Raw genomic sequence first — 26681 nt, forward strand, 5'->3', positions numbered from 1 at the left:
TTACATATGGATACAATTATTTGAAAAAAAAAAACATCACTACCATAAGTATACCTATTACAATATCGTGTTGAAATGTTAATCTAAAATGGTACATAATAAACACATATTCGTGGTTTTCATTTCTGTACTCATTGTTAAATCTAATTGCTATTTTACTCCATGTTGAATATTATAAGTATTCACTGAATACAAACCTTTATTATATATTATATTTTATGTAAATGCAGCTTATTAATACTATTTTCCTCGACCTGAAACCGTTAAACTTTTCTTTGGAAGGCATTTAGTTATTGATTGTTATAATTTACTAATTATATTATGTATTCACATATTATATTATACATATAAAGCAATAAGCAACGTAATTTAGATAAGAAAAGAGAAGTGCACAGTTTTAATAATTTTTTTTTTTTTTTTATTCTTGTGTGTGTATAATATTATGCATTTTCGAGTTAAATTTGAAAATTTTCATGTATAAATAAATTTTAAATAAAGTCGTTTTCTTGTTTTAGTTACCTATCCACGGTTGTTTTAAAATGCAAAATAATAATTTATAAATAGGTACGCTATAATAAAAGTACACCCTGGCAGACTAACTTGCACTAAAATCATGAAAACAAGACGAGTGGCCGTCTGCAGTAAGTACTATATAAAAGTATCAACCTATATATATATATATATATATATATATATATATGTTGTACGCAGTTCTCTGCGCCGTTTATTACTTTATTCTGTCCGTCCTTTATAACCAAAATATGATTGAGTTATTAATTGTTCATATAATTCATGATAAAATATTTTTATAGGCTTAAAATATGTAACTCGGGCTTTAATAAATGTCAGTATAAATAACTTTTTATAGTAATCAAGAGAGACAAATTGCCTCGAGCGCGCCCATATCCGCCCTCGTTCGTGTATAATGACGGCGGCCTGTTCACTTCAAACTGTACGTATTACGTATAGTAAATATATTGCACTATATGTATAGAACTTTATTATATTGTTCTAATCTTAGCATCTAAATATACAGTCTAATACGATATTGTGTTTCTAGGTGTTTAGGTAATTATAACGTTAGCTTATTATGACGTTTTCTTGTTTGGTTTTTCATGTTTATTACACTAATATATACCACCTATATATATACTAAAATCACCATTCGGTAAAATAATAAATAACATACTTTAATAAAATACCTATACAATATGAAATATGTAATTATCATCGCAAAACAACAACATTATTAATTATCATAGATAAAATCATTGTCAGTAGGTACCTACCTACCTACCTATAATAAATAGTTTCAGAATCCTAAACTAGAGTTTAAGTTATAGATCTATGCTTCATTGTACTAACACTTAAGAAAAATTAGCATACAGCAATATCAAACTTGCTGTGAAACTTTGGATCATCAATCATCATCATCTTCGTCTAGTTTATGACGTATGTATTTATATAATATTGTATAACCTATACAGACTAAGTAGTTATATATCTATAGAAATCACATCTTATTAAACATATTATATTGATTAAGTTCTGATAGACGCGTAATTAACTATCTATTACCGCTAGGCTCTAATATCTAATTATAATATTTGAATACGAATTCGTGTTTAGCGAGATATCATCGTTTATCAAAAAAATAAAACACTTCAACACAATAAATATTATCTTACCAATAAGTTATGGTGTATACGTTTGGTTCTTATTAAGTGGGTTCTACTAGTGGTTATTTTTCATGCAAAACCATATTTCTATATATTATCTAATAATTATACTTAACAAACAACAATGATACATACATATCAAAAATTTAAGTCATTAACATTTTATTAAAATTGCCTATACAAAAACCTTTAAAGAGCATAACATGTATGTTATACTTAATATATAATTACTAGATGATAAAGACTCAATATTTTAATCGAAATTATCGTCATTATGGAACACTGTTTATATTTTTAATGGGAATTTTTTATTCTGACAATTGTATATCTAAAATTAATAGTAATAATATTAATATTTAAAAAAAATACTATATTATTTGCATTGAATTAGAGGACAAATCTAAAAAACTTCAGTTTTTTCATGAATTTTACAAATAATAGGTTGTTAATAAAAAAAAAGTTAAATTTCGACAATCAGATAAAACAGCATTTTTGACAAATGCGTATAATTTAACTGGTTTACTATTAATAAGCCAACAAGTGACGGTACCTACAATAGAATCTATTGTCACTATGAGTATAATACCTAAAACCTTTTCAGTGGAAGAAAACAGGTTTTAAATAAAAAAAAACTTCAAGGTGAAAGACCATTTTTATTCTGATTAGTGATTTACTGACTATTTTATTATAATTTTTAGTCAACGTTTAAAATTATGTTATCGCTTTCATAAGTTTATCATTCTTTTTTTTTTTTTTTTTTAATTACAAACTTATTATCAAAAAGCTAATAAAAATATAATTGATCATAAAACTGAAAAGAGTTATAACAATTTGTATAATAAAATATGAATCGAGATGATAAATAACTCAATATATTTCTTAAACAAATATTGTATGCATATAAAAAAAAACCATTTATAAACATTTTATGTTAACTATTTTTGCAAAAAAGGAACTTATTATGTTTACTATATTATATTAATAGTAGAATTTCAATCATTATCAAATCGACAAATTTTATTAAATTTAAATATATTTTTAAATAATTTTTAATATGATCATGATACAATCATCTATTATATTATATGAGTAAATATTCACCATTATACCAATAACAATCTATATGAATATGATGTTTTAAACCATAATTAATTTCTAATTACTTATATAGTTATACACCAGTATCTAATTTATATATATACGGCAGACTTGGGTAAAATACTTGTCTTCGATAAATTAGGAATATTTAAAATAACTATAGCCAATATTAAAATTGAAATGTTATTCGACAAAATATAACCGCTCTGCTGTTCAGTAGATAAGTATTTGTAGTGGAAATTGTGCTAAATTTTAATTCAATGATATGTCATTATTCATTATTATATGTATACGAAAAATAATTTTTAGCTTAAACGGTCTGACAGCCTATATCACTAAGTACCTACTTATTTCGTTATAGTCTATAGATAAGTTTTTTGATATAGCTATTAAATTAATTTATTTTACTACTAGCATCAGTGGCGTATTATTTACGGGGCATAAATCCTCCTAGGTCTTTTTACTTATATAAGATAATTTTACAGAAGTACAGAATACAATGCCTGAAAATGCTAATACTTTATTGTAATATTGAATATTGATTTATTAAGCATAATAAGTATTTGAAAATATTATGGTCAATACTCAATGCTCGTAAATCGTAGTCCTGCAGCTGCTAGTCTCGCTTACTACTAAATATGATTGAAAATGAATCATGTCGTCATTATATTGTCAATGACTATTACCATTCGGCTATAACCATACCACTAATAATAAGGTTTGGTTGCTATTTTAAGGTAATAGTTCATGGATCAGTTGTTAATGATTAACATTAAACAATATTTAAATATTCAGCGACTTGTTTAGTGTTTATTACTTTTATAAGTAGGTAATTAATATATCGAAAATTCAAAATATATTCGAGAGCGAAAGCATGTATTAATATAGGTGTGTTATAAAGTAATAAAGCAAATATATTGTAATATTTATATAATTAGGTATATATTTACTTTTGAGGTTTTAAATAATTCTAACTAATATTTTATTGTTATATGTTTATTCCAGTATAGGTAACTCACTATTGTCGTACATTTGAACTAGTACGCTATTCAGTAGGTACTCAGACGGTTGTCAATTATTTATCATTGACTTATGGTTAAGTTTAATGTTTGACTGTTGGAGACTACGAATACCCATAAACTTTAATCGTGATTTTTCGTTTTGTTTACATTTAAGACCGACTGGTTTAGTGATTTCATTTAGTACTTTATACTAGGTACTAACCTCCTCCATTAAAATTTGAATACATTTACTTTTACTTTACCTACATGTTTTTATTCATAACTAATTTTTGTAAAACAGTTTATTAAGTATATGTGTATACTTACAGATAATATCAACTCTCAATTTTTTTAAGAAACAGTGGTGATGGTGATGGTAAATGTACAATCCCCCTACCCTTGTCAACATTTCAAATAAGCCACCAACTAAGTACTACGGTCAGTTCATTTTATTTTTACTGAAAATAGAAGTTATTATAATATTATTATAGTACCTATTAATAATTATTGTAATAGGTAATATATATTTAAACCGTATTTACTAACTTTTTAGTCAATAACCACCTTATCTTAAAACATTGTAAAATGTTATTATCTTAAAATGAAACTACCTACATCTTTTTTATCTAAGACACAACTTACACTCTGGTCCCTGTGGTATAAGAAGAATGCCTATAATATGTTACAACTTACATTACAGTGACAGTGAATTACGTCTTACTTAAAAAATCGACTTAGAAGTCCTTCTGTTTTTTTTTCACTATTTATAGTATAAATATTATTTAAAATTCATCAACAAATTTTGAAAATATCATTGCGTTAAGTAAAATTTTTAATTAACGTAAACATAAGTTCTCAGGAGTAATATTTTTAAATTAACATAAAATAGGTACCTTATAAACTTCTTATTATTTATCGTTTGTTTACGTGATTTCGCTAAAATTTGAATTTCAAATGTATCCAAATAAAAAAAATGTCGACTAGTGACTACTGACTACGTGTTTTTAATATTTTTAAACCGAAATAAGAACAACTTATGGGGGATCTTGTATACATTTTCAAGAATTTTTGATTTAATTCCTAACTATTTAAATCACCAATCAGGTATATTATTATTTTTAGATTGTATAATGTTATATCATAAGTAATATTAACTAAGGTATGTAAAAAATGAAAAAAAAAATAGAAATTTTGGGAGTTGTTCTGGTATCTTTAGTAGATATAACTTATAAGTTCCAAGGGTACTTCTTCATTGTGTAAATACGTGTAAGGTATGTGTTAAGTTTGAATTTTATAATAATTTGTTGCAGGCAAAAAAACGATTTCAATCTAAGATCTGAGTTAGTCTCTACTTCTAATAAGGATATTTTATAACTTATTTATATTACTATTAAATAGTATTTTTTTTTTTTTAGCAAAATAAATGTAGAATAATATACTGATCTGGATTAATTTAACAATTATTAGTAGTTTATACTATTCGTGTATTATACTGTATAGGTAACCTAGCATCTACCTATATTATTATATGATATTATGATAAATAATTATTATTAACTACCTTACCTATATGTCAGTTGTCAATATCACACACTACATAAGAACCAGCTAATGGAATAAATAGGTAGTTAGAATTAGTCTAAATAATTTAAACATTTTTAAGTGTTGGTATGGTTGTAATATTATTATTTAAGTATATAATATCAATAGCCAATATCCAATATGTATTAGTTTCTATAATTTATATTTTTGAACAATAAAAATAATAAAAATCATTAGAGTAGAATATCATCTTATACTATTAAATTTTGAATGTCCAATGATGTTAAAATTGGAATTTAAATAAGTCATTACAAAATTATTGGGTTTTTGTGTTTTACTATTTTTTTTTTTTTTTTTTTTTTAATCCAGTAAATTTATTAATAAGGAATCTTGAACAATATGTTAAAGTTTTAGTATTAAACTTAATAATTCACTAAAATAGTTTTTAATTTTATAACTAAGAGAAAATACTTAATAACTAGTAAGGCTAATTTAATATGTAATAGGTACTAAATATTTACTAAGAAAATAAATAAAACTTTACATATTTTATAATTTTAAGATGAAACAAAGAGGTTAAACTTAAACTTAAACCATAAAGTTATAAATTAATAAATCAGTATTTATAAAAATTATATAATTATTTAATACTATTAAAATTATTACGTTCTACTATTTTACATTTTTTCAATTAGGTAAATTAAATTTAAACTTATTCAAAAATCCTCATTAAACTATTGTGAAGGTAAATTATATTTTTTCATTGACATTTAACTTTGATTTATTTTAAAAACATTATAAAATATAAATTGCTAACTAAGACAAATAAAAATAAACAGATTGTCTATTTTCATTTAAGTAATGAATAATAATAAATTAATCATCTATGATAAAATGTATTGTACCTATTGGTAGTTAGTTGACCATTAATTAAAGACTTAGATTATAACAATGTAAGTAACTTGAAGGTCATAAAACAATAAAGGTATTTTAAACATATTTAGTAAATGATGAGAATTATGGTCTCTATATATGTAGAATGACTGGAATGTAATACTAATGAATCTCAAAAATAAAAAGAGTACCTATGTTTAATTTAAAAAATCTATTCATAACATAGAACAAACTTAACATGGCAACATACATATCAAATTTATATTGAACAAGAATTGGAGTCAAGTAGTATATTATAAAATGTAAATTATTTACCCAAAAAAATTGAGCATAGTTTACAATTATTGTCTATTTGTTTTGTAGCTAGTGTTATAAATAAATCTATGTTACACGTATTAACTATTGATATTAAACTTATGAATACAGCATTGTTTACAAATCTGTTAGCAAACACAACTTATTCCAATGTTAACAGGAACATTTCTTTAATATCTTGTTCAAATATTAGTTTTTTTATTTCTTAAAAACTTTAATGTGAATGGGAACCATTAATGCAAAAGGAATGTCATATTAATATGTTTAAAACTAATGGCAATAATTATTGTAATAATCTTACAAATTATTTTAAAATTTAATTAACAACTAAATATATTTCTTATCAGTTGCAATGTTTATACAATTAATCAAATAATATTTGATTTTTTATAAATGTTTGAAGACAACATGTATTAGTATAATAGTTCAAGCAAATATATTTATTGATATAACTGATATGAGAATTAGTAAGCCAGTAATTTTTATTCGAACATATTGCACTATAAATTATAAATTGCTATCAAAATTAATATTAAGGTTTAAGAAATATCAAGGCTGTCATCATTCAATAATTTAAAACACTGCTTCAAATATTAGTCTATGAAGTATAATAATTTGAATTTAATTAATTTAATATTATATTAGTACAATGTATCAATGTTTTTTAACATACATCTACAAACATTGTTTGAGTTATTATGATCAACTATAAAACAATTTAAAAAGTTATTAACATTCCAGATAACACATTTAATTTTTTCAATATATCAATGTATAACAAAAACAGTTCTTTATTACATATCAAAAAGTTTAACTCTAGTAATTTGATAAATGAAGAACAATTAAAAAATTAAAATAATTTAATATTATTTAATAATCAATTATATTAAGTACTTTTTGATGATTAAAATATATTTGTTCGAGTAAGAATATTTATATTAGAATGTTTTTATACATATTTTTAAATTTTTATAATTTTTATATTTTAAATATATTTTGAGTCTTTAGTATTTAAATTAGGTAAATAAAATTAGTTTATAATATTTATATTTTAAGAGCACGATACATTGATGCATATAATTTTAATGTTCAACAGGTTTAAAAATTACATGTAGTAACGATAATATTCCATTTAAAATCAACTAACAAACTTATAAAGTAAGTGGTAACATAAATACATATTTCTATACTTCTATTGGCACAATATTTATCATCTAATTTAATTATTTTGAAAGTTCAGATTCAATAGTTTCATCCTTGGTTCCAGTTGTTTCTTTAAATAAATTATAAAGTTGTACAATTTGATCATCTGTGAAAGAGTCTAATACACCATTTTGAGAATCAATATTTTTACCAAAACCAATATCTGATTTTGCATTCTTTAACAGCTGTTCTGATAGTGTCAATGTGTATTTCTAAGTGGAAAATCATTAAATCAATTATTTAAACATTATTAAAAAAAAAACACAATTCAACTAATTAACATAGTTAATACATACACTCCATTCCAGCATGAATGTTCTAGCTTCTTTAGGATTGCAATTTTTATGTCGACGAAATTCATCACGAACATATGTTTGACCTAATTCTTGTAATTCTTTTGGTAAGCCACGGTGTAGCCTTAAAATAGTTTTATACAATAAACGAACTCTTTGTACATGATTTAGACCGGACATCACATAGCATGTCTAAAAATAATTATACATATATTATATATTAAAAATGCACATAATTAATAGTATAATAATAATTGCATATCTAATTAAGGTAAATATTTATCATATTTATTGTTAATATGTCAATTGACAATATTTATTCTGAAGAGATTGCTTCTTAAATAAAATTATTATTTTTTTATTATATACAAATTTATTTTATTAACCTGTTTTATGTAACATAAATATACAGGTAATACACTAATAATTACAATTTTCTAAAACACTTGACATTATAATAAAATAATAAATTATTTTGACAAAAAATAAGTATTATGTTCTTAATGTTCTTATAATTTCTATGAAAAGTATCAAATGAAAATTTAGTTGATTCAGATTGGATGTATTCCAATTTTACACGTATTACTATTCATATTACTGTACGAAAGAGGAAAATAGATACAAAAAATTTCGACATTTAAATATGAACAGACATTATGCTATTGTGGCAGTTTTAATACTTACATAAAAAAATATAAAGATATTTTGAATTTTCTAATATATATATATATATATATATACACTATTTCCTTAATAGATTGTTTACTTTATTCTTTACTTGGTGTCTTAGGGCTTAGTTTATTATTTTAAGAAAAAGTCAAAAATTAAATGTATTACGTTTCTTGGACAGTGGAACTTTAGTGTGATAACAAATATCAATTTTTTATTATCATCAAGAAAACAGTGATAAGTACAATCCCGAAATTTGGTTCATAAAAACCAGTGTGGGTCCGTGCAAAGATGTAAACGGGCATTCGTGCGTCGACCACACCCTAAGTTGGCGGCATTGTTGGCGGCGTGGGTAATGGACTATTGTGATTGGCTGACCGGCCGCGCGGCTACGACTGAACGGCAAACGGCGAAACCGATTCCTAGCCGCTTCAGCAGACCGTCGTTGTTTTCGATGCTTTACGCACACTGACTGTGGATCGTCTATATAATAATATATTCGTGATTTATTTAATTTTTTTTAATTTTGTTACAATATAATATATACATTTATTTTGTATACATTATATTAGGCATTTATATTTGCGTATAACATTTTATTTATAACGTTTATAAATAAAATATATTTTTATACCGTCGGAATAAAACATCGAACTTTCTCGTTCAGTCAACCATTATATACGTTGTGTTTTTTTTGGAAGTGATTTTCGCGGTATTGCAGTCTCATCAAGCAGAATCGACACTGTCTCCTATAATAAATTGTCAAGTGAGTGTTTTTTTTATTTTTACTACTATTACTTTTTTATTTGCCATAAATTTTATTGTTATGCCGTAGTTACACCAGTTACCACCCTTCCCGTATGGGGTTTTCTTTTACTCTATCTTGCCCCTACGGTCGCCATTGTCGGTGGACAGTTTCGCACCTGCCCTTTCCACAGGACAAAATCTGAAACAAAACAGACTAAAACCTTTAAAGGTGTTTTGTTTAAACATACGTTCACGCACACTTACTAGCTTAGCCCACCGTTCAAGTCTCGGCTACTTACAGTCCCCTAAGACTGAGTTATACCTATTACCTTTTTGCTACCACTGTCGTTCCCACGCCCTTGTTAGGATTTTTGTGTTTTTTTTTTTTTTTATCATGTAGACGTTTCAAATCTTATCTCTTTTTTTTTGGGGCGTTGTTTTGTTGGATTTGTCGATTTGAAGAATATTTCTAGGTCCAAGCACCCAGGGATTCTCAAAGTATTCCTTTTATTTTTTTAAATTTGAATAACGTATTTTTATAACCTGTGGGCTGAGAAGTATTTAATATATTGATATATTATGCATTATTGCCATAAAAAAACTTTCCTGTATGCTATATAATTAGTTTATCGTTCGTGTTAACCTTACCTAACAATGAAACGAATTATGTCAATGCTTTGTACTTTAGTTTGAAGAAATACGCGTATTTGTATAAGACAAAAAAAAAAGCAATTAGGTTTAAATATATTATTATGTTGTGTGTTGCTCTCGTAAAGAACAAATTTAAGCAATTTATTTACTCAGTATGAATAGTTGATATTTAATAAGTATTTTTTTTTTTTTTTTATTCTATTATTTAATGGAACCTGATACCCATCAATAAGTCTCAAAAATTATATAAAATTGGACCAGAATGCGTAAAACAAATACCTACATAATTTGTTCTTATTGAATAACATTAAGTATTACCTACCTAGTTCATTTTTTTTTTTTGTCTGTAGTAAGTACTGTTCAGTGACCTCAGACAATTTCCGGACTTGTTAATATTTTGTTCACGAACTTCCGTTAAATCATTTTTTACGCAGAATCGAAATATTTTTAAAAAGTAAAACGTAACCTCTTTTTTGTATTAAATGTTTGTAGTGTAATGCTATCGTTTTAATGTTAAGTCATCAATTTTCAGTGATTTTTCTATATGATAGGTATCTATAACAAGTTAATATATTCAATGTACAAAAAAAAATTGTGATAATCAAATTACATATTATCATTCATGAACATACCAAACTCATTACAATATATTCGATAGGTCAGAGGTGTCGATATAAATAATTTTGCCATAGAAATATATTGTGGTATAAGAGATAATCGAAGAGATAATGTTTAAAAGAATGTCGATGTGGTTTTTTCGTATGCCTCAACAGATTCTTTACTACGCAATATTATACTTTACATCATTTAAATATAATATCGAATTGAAATTTGAAATCCATAAATATTTCTCGTATATGACGTGTAATTAGGTTTTTAGAAACCGTAAATGTATCTAAGGTAGATTAGCTATATTTAGAATTTTTTAGAAGAGATGCAATTTTACGTTTCACTTGAGAGACATGTCTTGGTATACTATTTCGATCGCGTTCACATATTATTAAACATTTCGTCAACTTAATGATCCAAAGCGAATCGGTGTACAAATTAACTTTTCCTAATCGATATTTTCGTAAATAGATTCCAAGACCAATTTGTGTCGTTACGCAACGTTGTAATTCTCCCGACCTTAATACTATATATTTAGTCTAGTTTCCGAATTCCGATTGTACTTGACGACAGTGATGTCGTTACCTATCCTAATTGCCTCATAATTGTTCAGTATGTAATCACGATTGTGTGCTCTAGTATGCCTGTACCGGTTGTTGATTGTTATGGCGTCGTTTTTAAAAAGAAAATAATTAACAAACTTAAAAATTCTCTCAAATCATTCATTTTTCTTACATATTTTATAGTTTTATACAAAGGTCTTTATCGTCGTGTTGTTTGATAATATATCGTTTATGGCATAAATTCAATATTATTTTTATTGTTAGTTCATGACAATATGTTCTCTTTCGGGACGACGGGCTGACCTTGGGTACCTGTAGTTTTCCGGTCGTCCTTTCCTTGTGGACAGCAGGTATATATTTTTGGATGCGGGCGTCCGTGTACCCAGTATTCCCCGTCGTGTTTCTCGCGTATGTTTTCACCAATATGCCCATAGATTAATTTTTACTAGGACAAATAAAATATATTCCTTTATCCTTCCCAGTCCTTAGTACGTAGTAAGAGCAGCAACAACAACAGCAACCGCCGCCGCCACGCCATAACTCGAACCCTCTGCCTTCTCCTCCATGCTTGACTGTATAGTATAATAATAGTTGTCCGTGAACACGTTTTCGAACCCCTGTCCGTTATAATGGTACTCTATAACAATAATCGGGATGCGAACTCGGCCGAGACCGTGAAGACAACATGCGACTGCGCGAGGCGCGCGCGCACGGTTCACCGGTTTTGCGTCGTCGTCGTCGTCGTCAATACCCGTCCCCCGACCATCTGCAGCTGCTTGCTGTTTGTTACTCGGACACCACTACCACCATCACGCGGCATATTATATTTTATTCTATAATATACTCTACTTGGTGTGATATAACGTTTCGTCTTCAAGAATATGCATGCGTACGTGTCCGCGCCCTCGATTACTGCATTCAGGTATCCGGTGCAGGCGTAGTAGTGTGAAAGGGCGTGGATAAGTATTATTTTTTACTTTGTTCCGCGATAGCATAATATATTTTATGGGAAAAAAAAACTTGGACATTAAACACGTGACCTAAATAATAGTGATAATAATAATAAAAATATGAGTTGTGTGTGTGAATAACCCCGTCAGCGAAACCAATATAATATTGCTATACAGTGTATAGTATACTGTTCACATAGTAAAATGCGCCTTGTGGGAGGGTGTGATCATGGCAGGGGTGCGTCGCCCCGCGGGTTCGCTGTGTGCGGGAGCCGTGTGTTTAATGCTGGCAAACGCGCGCACGCCCGTCGCCGTCAACCATTGTCGCACAGACGAGTTTTTGGGGTGCGTCTGTCTGCGTATGTTTATACTTATAAATGCGTTTGTAATACTACTCCTATACTGATGATGGGTGGGGTGGCTTGCGTCTGGTAATGGATGGGGCAACCCTATTCTGGTTGACCACGTACTGTCGTTCAAAATATCGTAAAAACGAATTTATATCCTTGTATACGGGTAAACGAAAAGTAAAATATTTGTGTTTTATTAATTGTCTATCGTCCCTCTACATTTATTATATCTACCATATATGTGGGTATATATTGTATATTTGTATGTTCAGTGTTTTACCCTTCTTAAATAGCCATTATGTAATTTGTTTTTTGGGTTTTATCTCTTTAAAACCTTACTATATTTTGTCTAATTTGACATGTTTTCATTTTTTATTGTCCTTTAATGATTGTTAATTCAAATAAATTGCTTCTATAGTTTTTATACATACGTTTTTGCTCGATGGACTATAACTCACATGCATGTAAATTATTAATTGGAATTGTTTTTTATTTGTATTTCGATTTTTCTACAAACTATCAAATGATTATTGTTTTAACTTTTATTTTTGTAATATCAATCATTAAATTGGTTGTATTTATCGTTAACACAAACACTACTCAAAACTGAATGTAAACACTTGTAACTTAAGTCTTCAAGTTCTAATTTAAAAATAATTACTTTATCTATTAAAAGTGAATAATATCTTGTGTATGTGATACGTCAACGACTCAACGTTAAAGTCTCTGCTTACTATGTTTTTCTCAACTTACTATTAATTATATATTCAATTGTTTTTTGTTAGATAGTTAGAATTTTTAATTTTATGACAATTGACGTTGTTATTAAAAAAAACTGCTATAAATGTAACAAAACAGCTGTCTGATACCAGTCTGTACACCAGTAGATGTAATTTATTTTGGTGTACATTGTATACGAGTATACAACGTAATATATTCCTACCGTCTGATAAACATATGTGTGATTGGAGATACGGTTTATTTTGCTCCTTGACCTTAGATATTTGAATACTATGCGTCGTTACTCGTTATACCGAAACCAAATCGGTTCTGATGAGTCATGTCTACCAGGTTCAATAGAAAATCTTTCATTTCATTTGACCCGCGTGGGCAGTCAAACCTGTTCCGTGTATACTGTATACAGATTATCTTCAGAATGGTTTATGCAGTATATCTTCTAATAAACGATAAAAAAGTTTAAGTAGATGATTTTTATTTTTATCGGTGTTGAGTGTTTTTAAAAATAATTTTACTGCGCCCTCCTACGAAATAATATAATCACACAACAATTCATCTAATTTTAAATCTACCCCTGGCGTGATGAATTTTGTTTCATTCTCATTTTACGACGTTGTTTATAGTAGCACACCGTAAAATGGCTATTTTGGATCGTTCTACACACAACAAAAAAACAACCCCTCATCTAATTTCTATAAATATAATAAATATCTTGGTGTAATACCGCGTGGTGGAATGTGTTCATCCTTTTTTTCGGAAGCATATATTTTGAAATCGACTGGCAACAGCAGACACATTCCATTTTTTTTTTTTTTTATAGTATTTCGTATAAATTTAGGTAATGGCGCCGTTTAAAATATTTTTGGACGTTGCGCGTCGTAAATTGTGATTATATTATATTATTATGTTAACTGCCGACATCGGTTGTCAATGCTGTCATCCAAATTCGTGCAGGAGCCATATGTTATCGAATCAAACAGTCGGTATTGTAATACAGAAACTAAATGCGTCATCGTGTGTGGTAACAGCAGTGGTGCCCTAGTTATATTTATTATTTTTACTGTCGAATAACTATAGAATAATATTTAGGATTAATATTATTATTGTCCTAAAGACTGATAATTTTATAACTGCTACTGCTATCAATAACTAATAGGTGAAGAGGCAATAAAAAATTTAGTTTAACTGTTTGTGTATTCATCGTGATTCCGACGAAATTATTGTCAATTAAAAACGTTACAGACATAATCGATTGTCTGACATGTTTCATAGATGTGATAAATACATAATATGTGTATGTGCACGCGCGAATGTTATTAAAGCATTTTAACGTACGCAGTCTTCAAATAACAAACTACAAACGATTATAATAAATTATTGTATTATTTAATATCAATTAATATCTATATAGACGATCATCGTAATGTGCCATGTACTCGCGTGTAAGTAAACAGTCACACGACAAAATTATATTATATATAACCCGCATTCAACTATGTAGTTTTGGCGGCGGCGGCCCATTTAACATGGTAAACGTAGTGTGTATGGAATGTTCGAGTTAATGTGTAATCGTGTGGGGGAGCAATATGGCGATCACAAGTTAGACCTTATACGAGTGTGTGAGTGAGTGCAAGTGCGACTACGTATTGCAACGGGGTATTAGCCTGGCCATATTGCCATTAAACTGCGATTTTTTTTTACCTCCAAACTGAAAGGGTCTATACTCTAACACGGAACGTAGTGTATCGCATATACTCTTATATACACGTCGACGACCTCTTCTCGACTGTCAGTTTTCGTTACAGCCATCGTACGAATACGATAAGATGATCGTTATATTTTAATATTACATTATATTATCATACACAATTAATGAACAATGTCAGATTATGTTTTATCGATGTGTTTAATATTTACTATCTTACTGATTGCCATTAAAAACGAACTATTTGTTGGATTATATTATAGTGATATCGCACAATGTACTACGTACACGCCGCTTTTTTAGTGTTATCTCTGCTAGAGTTAAACGATATCAATTCCGAAAAAACGAATAATTATTTTTACTGTTTAAAAGTTACGTCATACATTGTGATTTTGGGATTTTTGTCTCAGAATATTATATTCTACGTATTTGATATTTTCCGTGAATTTATTTAATATTTATATATGAATAAATACCTATAATCTTGTATATAGATAATGCATTAAAAAAAAATCATGATTTAATAGTTATTCTATTAAGTTGGTGCTGCTGAAGTTGGTTTTATCTAGTTATACTAAAACGGACATGCTCACCTGGTGTTTTGTCAGAATTCGTATAACATAATAATGATAATAATACACACGAGTTTATTATACTTTGTAAGCTATTTCGATTATAACCAACTATTTCTTTGTTTCGTCAGAATACGTTCTAAATTCATAGTGGGGGCATAACAATGGGTTATAATACAGAGATACTGATTTTTTTATTCTTTCTTTATTTTTTACTGTTACCAAATTATATTGGTACGTAAAATGGTAGCAGCCCGTGACCAGTGACTAAACGCCCTGAAAATCAAGTTCAAATATTTTTTATTTTATTTTTTAATATTGCGAGACGTGTATTGATTTTATGATTTGATTCTTTATCAGTGGGCTAAAATTCTAAAGTCTTTAAAGTCTACACTTTATCCTTATTAAAGTTTTTAAACATATTTATACGTTGTTGTGTCTGTACATTGATCTATAATCAAAAAAAAAGGAATTTTAAATGTTTTAATATTTATAAAAAAAAAATAGTGTACTAGCATGTTTTTCTTAGTAAAATATTCATTATTATACAATTTTTGTGAATTCTTAAAAAGTAGGTACCTATACAGTTTTTAATACCTACCTTGATTATCAATTTTATGCTAACGTGTATAATCAGTGGTGTTAAGTAGAAATTAAAGATAATAGACCGTGTTATTTACAATCGTACATCATCGATTGTGGTAATTAATCCATTATGAGTACCTACATATGATAAGTCTAGCGGCGTGGTGTTTAATTAATTTATTCTGTAGGATATGACTAGTGGCATTAGATTATTTTTTTAATTGTTCTCCTCGAGTTGCTAAGAATAAATTCTTTGTACTATTTAGTTCATTTAGGACCCCCCAAGATTCCCTTCTGTTCTTGTTGTAAATACCTTGATGAGTTGTTGTTCGGTCACATTAACCGCTTCAAAACTGCATTGTTCCTAATGTCAATTCTTAATTTTTTTAGCATAAAAGTGTACGAATCGCACCCCATAATGCCTCAACAATATTAAAACTAATATCTTGTTCATATTTATGTTATCAATAAAATATTTGATAACAATTAAAATTAAATGGATGAAGTAGTTAACTGTTTCACTGTATCAGCTTATACGTACTAACAAATCAAACATTAATTTATGTTTTAAGCTATCAGAATCTAAAATTTAAAATTTTTACTAAAATTAATCTAGTTAATCATAATTATTATATATGAGCATTTATAAGTATGAGTATATATTATATATTTAAGTAGCATAAAAATTAAATGTCTATATTCAGCATTACTTATATAAACAATTTTATTTAGATTATTTTATATGTATATCTCAAATAGAAATCTTTGAATATATGGACTACAAACATTTTTTACGGACTTCAATAGTTGTATAATTTGATAAATAGATAGTATATACATAAGTAAATTATGTAATATGACAAGTGGTTACATTTTTGAATTATAAAAATGTTTTTTCTGTACATGTATAGGTATAGCACTTTTTAATCGATTTGCTATAAATTCAAAATTTAATAATAAAAATATTTATATTAGCACATGGCTTATAGTAGATACAACAGTAATTTATATATAAATATATATTTATGTATAGGTATTTAATGTTACTTATATTTATCAAGATACATTCTTGAAGTATCTGTTATCATGGCGCCAGACGTTCCCTTTAATTTTTGATAGTGTTCAATACGGTCATGTCACATTTCAATTATTTTGACATTTTGCTTCTTTTTTTCTAAAATTTTTTAAGGTGTAGTATAGATTCAAATAAGTAAAATATCCGGACCTACCCAAAAATTACTAAAATAACTGGGTGCAGGCATGTACATTTTATTTAGGTATTTTAAACTGCTATTACCATGTATTGTGTCAACATACATTAATTGGTCTTGTTCCAAATTAGAACAAGTAAAATGATACTAATCGGAATGTAACTAATTATCTTTCGGTAAAGTATAGCCATTACTGCCGAGTGCTAATAATCTTATGATAACAATCATTGTTAGTTTCATTTAATTTGTATTTCTTAATTTGTAAGTTAGTTTTTTTTTTTATAATAAAACTGTATCTAGAATAGTTGCGCTAACTATGAAAACATTTTCCCGAAAAAAATTATTAGTTAACTATTAAAAATGTTTTGAAAGAATTATGTTTAGTGTCCTATTCTCGTTTTTCACCATCATTATCACACAATCACAGTCAAATCACCCGAAACAAAATGTAAATTACATCTTACTAATTTTGAAATTGAACTTATAATTACTTACAATTAAATAATTAAATTATTCGTTTTGAAAATTTTAACATGATGTAGAGCTAACTTTATAACTTTATAGACGTATATTAGCTATGATATTATTTGATAGTACTTAACGTAAATTTGAATCTACGTTGAAAAGAAAACATTTTATAATTTTTGTTGGATTTCGGTTACACGATAATAACCGAGTTAATGTTGGTAGTATAATATTCTACTCACGGTTTATGTATTGCAGTATAACTTTATCAACAGTTAGGTGGTAAATTATATATTGTTTGAACAGTTCACGTTTTGCAATAGTATTCAAAATGTTATGTATCTATTGCGTAACATAATCTAAATGATTTGGACTATCTTCTTGTTTATATTAAGTAATTTTAAAACCGTAAAACTGTGTGGTGTGTTAATGTTGTAAATTATTTCTAGTACGGGTGCTGAATACTGAAATTTTAATTAAAACATATTATAGTAAAAAATCTACTATAAGGACTTAACAAGCTAAAATTACTTCTAGCAAATTAAATAACCATAGTAATAATTAAATGTTTTATATGCAATTAATCGATGGTTCAATATACACTTTTTACATCTTAAATAATTGTTTGATTAGAAACCGCCTTGACGTGAAAACATGATTATTCACTTGATATTAAAATAAATACCTTCATTGTACTTACCATTTTATCATTATTACCAATTATAATTTTATCATCACGTGGTCACAATATACTGTTTAATAATGTATATAAAAAAAAAATAGTTCGATTTTACTTTTCTGATGTTAAGAATTTATTCTATAAGTGTAAACCTTCTTTTAGATGATTTATTGAGCTTAAATACCATTTAGCTGGGGGCTTGACTCTCAATTGTAAATTATGTTATAATTTGACCTCTGTTACATTATACCTTTATTTCTTGTATATGCAATAATAAATTTAGATAAGACAAATAAATGCTTGAGGCTTCTTGACTGGAAAAGTAATTGAAGTAAGTATATAGTATTTACTCTTAAATACTATTTTATTGTTACGAAATGTAGTACATTGTAAGTTAGTAATATAATATAATCGAATTAAATTGTTAGGTAATCTGTGTTATCAATTATACCTATGTATTATGTTTCATTTTAATGTATACAATATATTCCAGTATCGATTGTATCTTTTTTTATTAATGACTATGTGCTTCCACTTAAGAGAAACAATAATTTTTGTAGAATTATTTCGAATTCTTATATATATTTTACATCTAGATATCTAATATCTACGAATAATTTCCAAGATGCAACTTCAATGTCATAATTAAAATCGGTTTTGAGTAAATCGTGTTATATATATATATTATATATTGTATATTTATGTTATATTATGATAAAAATGTTATTATTATGTACTTATTATTTCATTTATCTTAATAGTATACCATAAGTTGACTCTATGATGTGTTAATAAGATAAAGTATTTCTAGTAAAAAATAGTTTAACCACACTGAAGAATTCGATGGCAAATTTTTTGTTTTTGTAATCTATCTTATTTTTTTTTTTGGATATAGATATTTATTTATTTACAATTGTTTGTTGTTAATGAGTGGTATACAACAATTTTTATGAGTCTATGTATGCGCTCTCTTAAAAATATAATAGCATAGTAATATTATGCCCATAATTGTACCAATTTATTAATGGAAAGTACAATATTAGTTGACTATTAATATATTCAGACAGTTTTTTTTTTTTGTTTATACTTTCGCTGTTAACAACTAGTGGACATTAGAGAATAAGAACCCTACATAAGAAAATCTTCAATTCGTTCCCCATTCCCTTGAGAAGGTCATATTTTTTACAACAGAAAATATAATAAAGATATAAACACGATTCTTTTGTTGATCGATTCCATGGATTTAAACTTAGCAATTGAGAGGGGCACCAAGTTTGTCATTGGCTGATATAGATTAATTCTATCACTTTGTGTGTCATACAGGCGAGCATACAGGTTAGTAAAAACTCGTTCCTCTCCCGATAGTTGTGAAGGAACAACGTTAGCAGCGTTGTTAAAGTCCTGTAAATTATTATTTATTTATATAATCCGACGCAATCCTTTGTACGTACGACCCGTGACCTTGAACCGTGAAAAATTATCCAGTAATAAGTAGTTTCCATATGAGTACTTAAGACTACATTTTATAAGCATGAAATGGCGTTTAGAAACCGGTTCGTTCTGCCTCTGGGTATGGTCGCATTGACCATTCCCAGATCCTAAACGAAGATGACTCTTGTTTGTTTTTGATCCTATTTTCGGATGCTTGAATGCTTCGAGTAAACATGAATCTGCCGGATGTTTTATCACGGAAATAGATTTCCTCACTCTATGTTTATGTATTGTGTATGTCTTATGATTATGTTTAAATGTTTGTATATTATTTGTGAACCTCTAAGTTACTCGTTTAAATATCCTCGTTGTTTGTTTAATAAACAATAAATAAATATTAGATATAGCGATGGAATATTTACCATTTATATATTGAGTAATAAAATACTATAATTAACGATTATTAATATTTTTCCATTATTTTTTTAACAAAACATGTCCAAATTTTTTTGAACTAGATAATTTGTGTTATATTATTTGTTTTAAAATAATGAAGTACCTATATATTTACAAGTGCGTAATATTCATACCTTCAAATACTTTGACTAAGATTGTGAATTAATCTATTACTAGTAAAATTCGAACTAACATTTCGTTTAATCGGTGTTGAAAAAAGACAATTGCGCCTGTATTCCGGTAGTGAAAATACAATAATTTTCGTTTGGTTATTGAGAAGCAAAGTGCGTCCTTGTTACGTGTGAACGGAATGATAAAGAGGTACCTAGCCAGTAATTTGTGTTGCACTCACAATAAGAACTGGTGGCGGCGCTTCGTCGGTATTTCATGCACATCATGGACTTTCATATGCCGGATTTACATTGTCGTTGCGATCAGAATAAGTAATAGTAAAATTACGAACACGTAGCGAATCGAAATCAGTGACTCTATGGGCCTTCTCATACAATGAAAAGTGAAAAACTCAAAGGTTTTCACAGCCTTTTGATTTAGTGGGTACAAATAATACAAAAAACGGTGTCACTTGAAGTGAAGGAACTGTTAAATCTGTATAAAAATGTATTCTGCTTTGGTTATCTGTTCACGACGTTCTTTTTTACATTGATCGAACCTTTAATGATGATTGAAATTATTTACTATGTTAAATAATTCTTAGATCCAATAATGATGTACTTTCTTCTTTAATTATTTTGTGTTTTTATATGCGTACGGTTTATTTCAAATTGTATTAATCACTGTTGGTATAATTTTTTTTTTTTTTTTTACTAATATTTACAATAGAATATTTAACATATTATATTTCTAAAGTTGGATCAATGAAAGTTGTCTACCGTTTTATAGTGACCCAAGTGGTTAGAAATTGTTTTACAGAGCACTGAAGATACTATATTGTAGGATTAACTCACATGGCGGCTTAGTTTTTGTATATTTTATCTTGGCGCTTATAACTTTTTGTGATCATTTTTATATATGTCTGTTATATTTAGAGCCCAAAATCTGATGAAATTTATATTTTTACTACAATACATGGATTAACCGCCTTATAATATTATAAATGCAATTTTAATACGACGGTGATAGTTAATATTAAAATAACCGTTTTTGGTTGGCTTCCTTTAAAAATATGTCGTATCTGCATCTGTCACTGACGCATAATATAAAAATTTTGCTGTAAACTTTAATGTTTTCATAACTTATTTCAAAGTTAAAATAGCATAAAAATTTAACATAGGACCTTAAATAACACATACATTTTAATCTGTTCACTTTAATATAAGAAATAACTTAGTGTATTAGATTATTTTTCTGAAGATTAAATTAAAATTATATTTGATGTTCTAAGAAATAAAAAAACCCAAAGACTTGTAGATGTTATGTTAGCCAGATGTTATATTAATTAAAATCATTCATCATACTGAATTACATTTTAGATTATGATGCAAGGATGTTAGCTAATATTTTATATCACTAATGTTGTGCTTTTATAATTAATATTTTTTGAAAAAATAAAAAAAAACCTTCGTGCATTATTCTTAAACATTTTTATATTAGTTATAACTTATAAAATAATTTTCGGATAAAAGGAAATTATGTTACTTAGTACTACTTGACTAAATTATTTTTTACTTTATATACGTAAGAATGGTTAAATCATCCACATTTCTTAATAAGTTCCGAATTAAAACTGAAGCGACATTCCACTGTTGGTAATTATTTGCAACAGTATTTGTTTTCTATTGTGAACTTCCTTACATGTTTAATCGACTTGTGTAATGTGTATCTCACGAGTAATGTAATTCGACATGACTATATCAATGAAAACCGAAACCGTGACCACAGGAAACTTGATATTTTTGTATTCTAATTAGATAGTCATTTGGATTACATTTTTTCCCAATATTCATACAACGGTTTTATTTTTGTCAAGTGAATTAGATTTATCTTCTATATGATAATATTTAGTTTAAATAATGTTTTAGTAAGAATTATATTTGTTTAAAAGATAGGTAATATACTTATTTTATAATTAAATCAATTTAGTATAAATAATAAATATTTATTAAGCCACGTGCATGTATAATATTTCACTGGTTGAATTAATATTTAGATAAAAATTATTATAAACATAATATTGATAAAATAAAATAAATTCAATTTTTATACAGTCTTATCTAAATTCTGGAGTGTGCAAACAAAGACAAAGAGGCTTATTTTATAAATATTATATTATAACATGGTTGATTTACGCAGTTTAAAACAATATATTTGATTATGTTTTAACTACATCATTAAAATGGTTCAATATTTAAACGTTACAATATTATTTTATTATAATAATTGTATATATAACTATTACAAAATGTGTTTGAGTGATCCAGTTTTGAATGTCTTGTATATATAACTTTTTTTTTACACTTATCAAAACTGTTATATAAAACACCCAAGTATGAACGTAAGTGTATCAGAAAATGTTAACATCGTATATTATTGTTGGTATAAGAATAAAACAAGTTCTTTTTATTAATAATTAAAAAAAAAAAATCAATTTTTAACCAACATCAATTTGAACGATGTCTAACGTATTGCTTATTGTGTGTGTGTTGTTTTTTTTTGTTTTTTTATATAAAATAAACAGCTATTATATATACATAAATTGTATGTTTATTAAATGGTCTGAATAATAAACTAAAATATATAATATTAGACATTTCTAAAATAATTTATTATTTACAACCAATTTAGTTTGTAAACTTTGTTGATATTCCTTTGTTTATAATAATTATATTGATTTTTATTTAAATAACAAGTTAGTATTGGTGTATAATCATTATAATCAAAGTAATTAGATTAAATTAGTTGGTTTATGGTGTTATTTTCATAATTTTTTAATTTTCTTTATGTTTCACTATCTTTAAAATATTACGCATATACTCGTGGAAATATTGTCACTCCGATGCATATATACATAGAATAGTGTTATCGAGAAATAAATTACGAATACTTAACAATAACGTCAATAACTTAACTTTATAGTAATATAGTAAAAGTATATTCCTATTATATTCTGTAATATAATATATTTAAGTGTTTTAAATTGAATACATTTTTTGTCATTCATTAAGGCTTAAATTCCATTTAATGTTTCACTATGTAAAATTGATTTAATGTTCAATGAATAATAAAATTAATTTTTCTTATAATTTCCAATTTTTATTTATAGTTTAGTCAAATATAAGATTCACTATTGTAGATTCATATTCATATATTAAAAGATATATACGTATACTCCTATTTTATTCTATCAAATAATAAACTATTATCATTATTGTATTATGTGAAAATTGTTATATGCTTTAAGCTATAAATCGGTTATGAAACGGTGTCAATGATCGTTTAATCGATTTTTGTAATATAATATATTTATAGATAACTATTCTGCGATTTTATTTTAAAAGTTTATCATATTTACGACCTAGTCGTAAAATGTTGACTGAAATTCTTTATTTAATATTGATGTAGAAAATAAAATTCTAATCTATCAATGTTCGTTGAATTAAAACTATTTAAATAAATAGAGAAATATATTTCTATGAATCTTTGGTTAAAATGGTATTGAATTATTTATATTGCGATAATTATATCTATTATTTATACTATAATCTATAAATCAGATTAAAATCAAAGTTGCAATATAAATTTGAAAGCTGTAGATTTTTTTGTCATATTAACTTAAACTAATTAATAATATAAAGTTGTACTATAATTATAATATTTTATATGACGTACGTATATTTGATTACGTTTAATACATTTGAATACTTTAAGTGTGTACTACTTCCAAAAGCTTTGAAAACAACAAAACATGTTTTTGAAATATTTTTATCTTGCGTATTAAAGTTTACTATTAATAATATACACCCTTCATCCATCATTGGCTTGAAAATATTATGTATTTACCTATATTTTATGTATTCATAAAATGTCTCAATAGCACATAACTGTTATAATTTAACTTATATTATATTAATTTATTTGTTAGACTCCTTCTCTTATTTAATATTATTAGTAAACTTGTACTAAATCTTTAAAATAACTAAATTCGACTGTAATATAAGCATTATAGGTACCTTATTTATAGAACAGTGATTTTATCGTTACTCATCACCGGATCGCATCGTTGAAACTGACTAATTTATATAGAAAGATGAATACTGTGGTGAGTCATTGAAGGAATCGTTATTACGCATCATTATCACAATTCGCGACACGGGTCAGTGTTGGCCATGTCGACATTGAATTTCGAGCAAGGTCGTTGTTTTTTATTTATTATAAATACTGAATATTATGTATGTATTTTTTAAATTCGTATAATCGCATACCGTATAATCTTTATTATCATGGTTATAATAATTTTTTCTGTAGATATTGTTTACATATTTAATGGTCAATACTGCATGAATGATTTAGACTTTAATAATTATAAGTACGTAGTTTTATTTCCCATATTTTTAATAATTTGGATAAAAATATATATTTTTTAATTATTGATAAAACATCTTATTTTATGTAATAACAATTAGTATCATAATATTAATACGATAATAAGACATTTACTTAAAAAAATAAAATATTATTATAACTTTTAAAATGTCTTAGAAAAGACTAGATATTTTGCCATGAAAAAAATTTAAATTCTAAATTTCTGATTCTTTGTATGTATTTTATAATTGAAATCTTCACTTAAAATGTCCTCTTGAAAAAATGAACCGGGCCAAAATATATTATTTAAATCAATATAAGTAGCTTAAAAGAAATTGCCGAAATACCACGTCGAATAGCAATTGCTGACTGCAACATTGTTTAGCATTTTATAAGTAGTCTTAACTTACATTTTTAAATTATATTTTCTATTTGATTACAATTTGTTTAACTTATAGTCAGTACTAATTATCTAATGAATACAAATTATTTATTTTGTATTATGTTTTATTTAATTCTTCAAAAATGATAAATTTTTAACATTTTAGTAATTTAAGGGGTAATTTATTAAATTATATTAATTTTTATTATGAATATATCCAAGTAAATATGTTAAATAGGTTTTAAAATATGCAAATATATAACATCTAACTATAATACCAAGTTTATAAAAAAATCAATATAACAATAAATGACTCATTCGACGACCCTCTGTCCAGTATAAACAGTTGAACTGTTGAAAACCACTGGCGTCGACGATGAGTCACGAGTTCCTAGTCGGTTGGGGCAGACGAAAGGGGAGAAAGTGTCGTCTTATGTTGAATGCGTTTATAGTAGGTTTGTGTACCGTTGTTAGTTGTTTTTAAATTGGATGTTGAATAGTTGTTTAATTTATCAAATTTTTCAAACGTTTACACTACATACATATTTCTTATCTGCACTTGTACAATGAAAATTCATAGTTACCCTTTTTATTAGTAGGTACACATTAATGACTTCAAATAATACAATGTCAAGTAATTCAATTAGATTGAAAAGAAAACTCTTACAAAACTTTTTTTTAATTAAAATCCTCGTTTTAATTATTTGCAGTCAAGCTGCGTATAATATACATATACAAGCATAAATTCCCTAGTTTGTATAAAGAGTTATTCTTGAAACCAAAATATGAAGCTTATAATTATTTACGTATGTTTGCATTTTAATAACATTTTGAAGTACTTTATATGCTACAAATAATAACTTACCACTTCATGCATTAGTTTTTATTTTAATTTTACTCGAGTAATAATCTACACAATGTTTTTAATTTTTAAATAGCTTTGCTAGTATGAAAAAGAATAATAATTTGTAATATAATAATTATGTTATTTGAACTTTCATTCTTATTTTTTTTTTTAACTAATGTTTATTTATTTGTATTAGGTATGTATTAAATATTATTATATTTTAATACCTAATTTAATTTCCCAATAATTACGTAATATTTTTATTATAGTTAATATTATCTGTGCATTTTAATTTATGGTATCGATTTATTTATTTTTAGTTAGTAATTTTGAAAGTATGTTTGTTGTTGAAATCAAAATGTATTCATGTTAATAAATCTTCTCGTTATATAATCCGCATTAAAAACATTATTATTTATTGATTGAAATCGCTTAAATTCTTTGGTACGAAATTAACATGATTTAAATTAACGTTTTAGTGATGTGATAAGTTTAATGGCATAGTAC

At 26.4% G+C, this 26681-nt stretch overlaps 2 protein-coding genes across 4 annotated transcripts in view; one reads left to right on the plus strand and one right to left on the minus strand.

Annotated features, from left to right (window-relative positions):
* Positions 1-7578: 7578 nt before the first annotated feature.
* On the minus strand, positions 7579-8872 carry LOC112598011 (succinate dehydrogenase assembly factor 3, mitochondrial). 2 transcript variants are annotated; one of them, XM_025344309.1, is made up of 3 exons: positions 8710-8872; positions 8029-8217; positions 7579-7944 (listed from the first exon to the last, which is right to left on the minus strand). In XM_025344309.1, exons 2-3 carry the CDS (start codon positions 8203-8205, stop codon positions 7753-7755), a joined length of 369 nt encoding a protein of 122 aa, XP_025200094.1. In that variant the 5' UTR covers positions 8206-8217; positions 8710-8872; the 3' UTR covers positions 7579-7752. The 2 variants fall into 2 exon arrangements, with proteins under 2 accessions (XP_025200094.1, XP_025200095.1); XM_025344310.1 differs by lacking the exon at positions 8710-8872 and adding an exon at positions 8412-8432.
* Positions 8873-9251: 379 nt separating this feature from the next.
* Positions 9252-26681, plus strand: part of LOC112598016 (proteoglycan 4) — a 32628-nt gene continuing 15198 nt past the window's right edge. For both annotated transcript variants that reach the window (XM_025344317.1, XM_025344318.1), the window contains exon 1: positions 9252-9460. The gene's annotated coding sequence lies outside the window, so the exon portion shown is untranslated. The remainder of the gene's footprint in view (positions 9461-26681) is intronic.

The sequence above is a fragment of the Melanaphis sacchari genome, unplaced genomic scaffold (genome assembly GCF_002803265.2).
Source record: "Melanaphis sacchari strain LSU unplaced genomic scaffold, SCAv2.0 Contig44_pilon_pilon, whole genome shotgun sequence".
Lineage (NCBI taxonomy): Eukaryota > Metazoa > Arthropoda > Insecta > Hemiptera > Aphididae > Melanaphis > Melanaphis sacchari.

Coding starts and splice junctions, on each gene's coding strand:
- LOC112598011 (XM_025344309.1), bottom strand. CDS start 8,205: ATGTCCGGTCTAAATCATGTACAAAGAGTTCGTTTATTGTATAAAACT. Junction 7,945..8,028: donor CATTCATGCTGGAATGGAGT/GTATGTATTAAC, acceptor TTTTCCACTTAG/AAATACACATTGACACTATC.